The sequence below is a fragment of the Zophobas morio genome, unplaced genomic scaffold, assembly GCF_036711695.1.
Source record: "Zophobas morio isolate AGI-343-1 ecotype UQ-CSIRO unplaced genomic scaffold, CSIRO_AGI_Zmor_V1 ptg000544l, whole genome shotgun sequence".
In the NCBI taxonomy this organism is placed as follows: domain Eukaryota; kingdom Metazoa; phylum Arthropoda; class Insecta; order Coleoptera; family Tenebrionidae; genus Zophobas; species Zophobas morio.
This window is the reverse complement of record NW_026972647.1, coordinates 1-6,198: the sequence shown is the minus strand read 5'-3', so window position 1 is coordinate 6,198 and position 6,198 is coordinate 1. Positions and strand designations below refer to the sequence as shown.

The window sequence follows — 6,198 nt, the reverse complement described above, 5'->3', positions numbered from 1 at the left end:
TTCGAATTTCTTAACTCGACCGAGCACCAAGGAACGCCATTTATAAATGAATAGATAAATAAATTTGAAACTGTCGGGATCGCCGTCGTGGCAACAGCACGTTGCATATATCATTGCAAAGATTCAAGTGTAGTAATACCAGCACTTTACCCGCTATTCGTGCGCAGAGGGTGTGGTACAGAACAAACTGCTGCACCCTACTTAATGTACTTGGACACCACACAACAATAAATTCTAGACTGTAGACATCGCCTCTGGCCATAAAAGTTTCTTACATCCACGCCCTCGGTACGCGCAGGCTACTAACGGCTGAAAAAAATTCTTTTACAGGGTGTCCACAATGGGTCTAATGCTCTTTATTTATACTCTAGATTTACATCAGATTTCTTGTTTTTTAGATTTTTATTGCCAAATTTTAGGTTTGCGGTACTCACACGCATAGTTCTTTAAGATAAAGTCTATAATCAAGATAGATAAAATGATAAGAAATTTATTAAATTAGACTGGGCTAGTATTAGGGACCGGAATTTTTTGGAAGGAGGCTTATTATATATAAACAATATATAACCCGAATTCTGGGATATTAAAGTTTGCTTGCAAGTAAGTTAGTTAATTCATAAAATTAAAAGGTTAATTTAAAACTGTATCCGCCTCTTACATTCGCTATTCTAGTAAATTACAAATTATTCAGGCCTTCTAATTATTTAGATATGCGCGCGTCCTTTATGGGTAAACACTTTTAAAAAAAATTAGTCATTGATAAGAAATGATCTAGATCTAATGGATTTTGACAAGCAAACTAGCCAAAATCTCTTTAATCTTAAGACCAACATGAATTAAAAAAAAAAATTTATATTGCAAATTAAAAAAGAAATACCAGAATTTTTTTAAGCTACTGTAGAACCAGCATTTAATGTTAGTTTTGAAATTAGAGTATTAAGTTAGTTTTGTAAAAAGGTAGATAAATAACTAAGGTAAAATATGAAAAATAAAGTAAACATAAAGACAAATAAAAAAGATTAGAGTAATAAGAAACCAATCACAAAAATTATATATTAAGAAAAAAAGTTTTAAGACAAAATTAACCTTGCCTTTATTCGACATAGTTCTAAATATATATACATATTAAAAGTAAGATATAATCTAGTAAAAGATTGTAAATACAAGATTAGAAATGCTAGCATTTAACAACTCACTATTAATTAAATTTCATTTTATAAGTAAACTGCATTTTTTAATGCCAATATATCTGAATTGGTGACAGGTTCATTAGATTAGATTAGATTGTTATAAAAAAATTTTTTTTATAATGAAAACTGGATTTGGAATACTTTGATCTAGTTTGCGTGCAGCTCGATAGTAGAGCCTAGTGAAGTCAATAGTATTGTATTTAAGAGGCTAATGAACATAAAGGGTTAAATTACTCCAAAACGAAAGCCGTTGTGCACGAAGAAACTTTAAAGACTGTATGCTTTAAAGAGCTAAATTCTAGTCCTCTACTTAAACAATTGATATAAACTGTATGTTGAAAATAAAACAAATGCGCTTACTCTATCGTATAGGATATAGAGAATTTAAATTAATATCATCCAATAGCTATAAAATTAACGGTTTCTAGCTTAATATAACAACTGATCTAATTTACTGTGGCGTGCTTTCAGAGTAATGGTTCGCTCTAAAGTTTGCTCTCGTCCGTTGCGATATGCTATAAACATAAATCAAGCTTGTTTGTTTACCACCTAATAATTATAATGGGCGGTAAAGACCCTTTATTAGATAAAGAAATTTACAGGTTAACCCAAGAATTAAAGGATGTTGTGGACTATGGCACCCTGGATACCATATCAACGCTAATTCAAGAAGATTACCCTAATGTTTCTACATCTCAAGAGGTAAGAAAATAATTTTTCTTTTTTAGCTTATTGTTTGCTGATTATTACACACAACTTTATAGATTACTTCTGAAGAAAAACCTGACCAAAATATTAACCCTTCGTTTAGAAACGGTTCCTTTTTAACTACGACCAGTGCTGCAACCTTAAACAAACTTGAGAACTCCTCTTCCATAATCCTGTCTAATAAAAATAATTTATGTAATTCTTGTGAAATTTTGTCTTCCGTGAAAGTGTCCGAGGCTCCCAGAAATTCGAATTGTGGCCTAAAATCCCCTTCGCAGCAGAAACCTATTATAATACCGAAATTGAATAAAGATGAGGAGCAACCTTGCGGTTACGCGACTATGGAAGAAATTGATCTATATGAAAGTTTGAAGGAACCAGGTGTTAGCAGTTTTTCATCGAATTGTTTAATTGACACAGAATCTAATGGATTTTTTACTTTTTTTTTATCTAAAGACTAAATTTTTTTTAAAAAAAATAAATATTAGTTATAGTCATTTTAATATAATATTAGTTCGTCAAGTAGATATTTTGATGAAAAACTTTACCATACAATAACTAAGTTAATTTTGTTATATACTTCTAATATAGAAACAAATTAATATTTGGCTTTATATTTAGTTTCATAAAAAGAATAATTTTGATATTTCACTATTTTATTTACCGTTCTCTATTCCGCTTATAATCTTTAATTTTTTTAATGTTTATGAGGCAACTTTTGAGTTTTTTGTCAGCTTCTGAGGTTTACTTAACCCTTTTTCTGTCGCCCACGTCATTCTTGCTCTGAGTCGTTTAAAGAATTTTTTGAATACTTGTAAAGTTTATTTTAGCGTAATTTTTTTTCTTGATTTGCCTCTAAAATAATATAAGATTATTCTTCTAGAATTTACTGTGATATTTTACAAGTGTTTTATTTTATATATTGGAGAAATCGGTTAAGATAAGTTAGTCTTTACCTGTTTAAATACTTTACAATGAGATTTTAAAAAGTTAAATATATATTAATGTTACAATTTATTTAAAGACGGTATACTTTACCTTTCATTAAAAAAATTTTAACTTATGTATAGAAACTTTAAAGTGTAAAAAATAAAAACTTGGTAGGTAAGGACTACCAGTAAATTATGCAGCTTTAGTATTTCCCTTCTTTATAGATTTAGAATGAATTAAAAGTTTTATTATGACTTTATAATGCCTAAAATATTACTAGTTTTTGCATTTGATTTTTACTTTAGCCCTTACGGTGTTACTTTATTATAGGGAATTGTTTAAAGCACGTTACTTTATAAACCACAAATTACATTCTGTCGATAGCGATGTGGCATTTTATTATTCACAATTTTTATTTACTGTTTTATAATTGTAATATTTATTCGTAGTTATATTTAATCTAAAACTTTTTTATGTTCTGCACTTACACTTTCAGCAGATAAAGAAAGTTTCTCCCTATCAAGAGACTTCAACTATGAATTATATGTTGCGCAAGCAAAAGCAATTATTGAGGCATGTAAAAGAAGAATTGAAAGTTTAAAAGAACTTGAAAAGAAATTTAAGTTAAACAGCGACTCGATGTAGTGTTGAAGAGCACCAAAAAACCTTAATACACAAAACTAAGTTATTTTTATCCAGTAAATTTATAATAATCAGTACCGAAAGGAAATAAATATATAATAGTGTTGGTAAGGTGTAATAAATAAAGTTTTTGAGTTAAGTTAAAGTATTCTGACTATTTGGACCTGTATGATTGCTTTAAATTTTATTACTGCTTTGTTTTTTACAAGTTCATCGACTGACAGATAAAATTGGCAATGTTTAAAGATGCCGGGCTCCCTGTCTTAAGCAAGGTAGGACTCAATAGTTAGAACATTTAGGGTCCTCAACGGAAAATAGAAGCTGTTCAAGTGGTAGAACAGCGACAGAAATAGAAATTAAACAAATTTTTCTTTATAAAAAGAGCTTAGCGGGTTAGGATTTGGGCAGATATGCATTGGATCTCGAATACTGACTCATTCTTAGGGAGCAAGGTGCAAGAAGTTCAAGGGATAAATAAGCTTGGAAGTCTAAAGGAAACTACGCAGCTATGGAATACTCTATAACAACTTTAACGTTTTTACAAAGTGTATGCTTTTAGTTTATGAGGAAATTTTTTTTTACCGTTTGTTGACTTCACTCTTCGAGCGTAGGGTGCAATTTTAACGCCTACAAGGGTAGCGTAGCCAAGATTTACAAGAATTTTTTATTAACTGGTTTGTATTGCTGACCAGAGACAAACTCGCACTGTGTTAGATTTTTCACCATAATAAAAAGTGGACGCCCTTCTTAAAGGGGAAGAAAATCATTTATTAACCCTTTAACGACCAAATTCTGGTGCTTAAAATAGATGTTTTCTAATGCGAAGTCCCTTCCCACGTTGAGACACTATACTTTAAAGTCCAGTATTTGTTTTCAAAATTTGATTCTATGTAGCCCAATTAATATTTCGATTAAAACAGTAAAGTAAAACAATGTCTACTTTCTATCCAAAAATAAACTTACTCCGGAATAAACACTTTTTTGTCCAATAAAAAGGACTTGCAACGCACATGCCCAACTTTACGTTCCCAGGTAACTAAATTTACCACTTTTTTTTTGTTCGTTGCTGCCTAATCTCTTCGAACATGGTGCTCAAACTTACCAGAGTTTGTTTCTGAGACCGAGCCTGTCGTTTAGGGTCAATTTCATAAACCTACTCATGCAAATTGAACCTAGACGATAAGTGGTAAACATAGTAACCAGTATCCAATAAGGGGTTAAGATATCGAGTTCTAACACTGACTCAATCGTTATACTCAACCCTCGCGCAAGTTTAAGCGCACACAAAACCCTGCGAGAGGCCTTCGTAAAAAGTTATTATTTTTACCCTCTAGCTAAAATAGCTGCAAAACATCTCGGATACGAAAATTTCCGTAAACATACACAGCAAAAAAGAACGTATGGACATAAGGGCCCTCACCAGAATAAGTTATCCGTATTTAGAAACCAAAGAACAGTAATTTTAAGGTAACCTTATTTATTGACGAAGACTCAGGCCACCTTTTAGCTTAACATTATTTGGATGAAACAGACCAAGAATAAAGATAAGCTTAGAGGGGGCCGTACACCTAGCAATCTACTAAGTTAATTGATCTCTGGTTTTAGGTAGATTAGAGCCTTTACCAAGGATGATATAAGGAGGCTTTGCGGGGCGCAACACCGCATATGCTGCGCCAAGGGAAATAAATGGTTGTCGTTGGAACTTATAAGGAGCATTGCAAGGATAACATGATATGAAGAGTCTTTTAAGGAAAGGAAGCTAAAAAAAGTTCATTTAAAGGTCTATGAAATATTGAAGTTAATATTACAGACTGTGAGGTAGGCAAGGAAGTAAAACTTACGTTTAAACACAACGAATACGAGGGTATGATAGTGATGTCTTAGTGGGATGTTGACCAAAGTGAGCCATGGTCTAAACATTCTGTTGAAGCAAGATCCTGCTTAACAGTCGTTTGTAGAAGCAGAGGTTTGGGGGGCATTAACTCTAAAATCTAAGTATTTTGTACATTATGTGTTTAAAAAATTCATAGATGGCTCAATTGATTGAGTATTTAGTTAACCATGTACACTCCGAGGAGGAGAGAAGACAGTGGATAATGGGAAAATCCTTAACTGCTTGAATATAAACTGTAGTGCAAATTATTAACAGAGCGCTTCAATGTAATATTGATTGGATGACTAAGCCATTTGTGCGCCTGCTAACTTAGACGCTAGTTTTTGGTTCGTTGGTGCAATATTGGCATAAAATTTACGGATAGTTACGAACTCTCCTAATAATAAAGCGAATAGTAAAAACTAGGAGCTACAAGCAGTCACTAATGAAGTATAAGAAACTCAAGGGGAGCTTCAGATTTTTGGTCAGGATTCAGTAACTGCTTATTATTGGTCGAAAGCTCGTCAATTTGGCGGAGTTCCAATAGAAGAGTGGTTCGCACATTTATGTCCTTAAGACGGTTACTTAACATTTTTAGAATAGATTTCTAATGCAATTGCTATAAAAGCAAGTGCTGAACTACCTAAAGTATTTCGAAAAGAGAAACTAGAAAATGGAGGTGCAGTAGATGCGCTGCGTTAATGTGTCTGATAACCAAGTTTTCAACGATAACAATTCGAAAAAGTTACGACACACTCGAGCCAGTAACACCGCTGCAAAATTTAATACTAAGCTCACTTGACAGTAGCCACTAACAAATACAAAGAATAACTAGAAAATCAATATAAAGGCTTC

The 6,198-nt window shown here is 32.2% G+C and overlaps 1 protein-coding gene across 5 annotated transcripts; it reads left to right on the top strand.

Annotated features, from left to right (window-relative positions):
• The first annotated feature begins 1,637 nt into the window (after nt 1-1,637).
• Nucleotides 1,638-3,615, top strand: LOC135121261 (uncharacterized). 5 transcript variants are annotated; one of them, XR_010278909.1, is made up of 4 exons: nt 1,638-1,892; nt 1,955-2,279; nt 2,610-2,712; nt 3,328-3,615. XR_010278909.1 is itself a non-coding variant. In XM_064045571.1 (3 exons), the coding sequence occupies exons 1-3, from the start codon at nt 1,752-1,754 to the stop codon at nt 3,471-3,473; spliced, it is 612 nt and encodes a 203-aa protein (XP_063901641.1). In that variant the 5' UTR covers nt 1,638-1,751; the 3' UTR covers nt 3,474-3,615. The 5 variants fall into 5 exon arrangements, 3 of the variants coding, with proteins under 3 accessions (XP_063901641.1, XP_063901640.1, XP_063901642.1); XR_010278908.1 differs by having other exon boundaries at nt 2,610-2,729; XM_064045571.1 differs by lacking the exon at nt 2,610-2,712.
• The last annotated feature ends 2,583 nt before the right edge of the window (nt 3,616-6,198 follow it).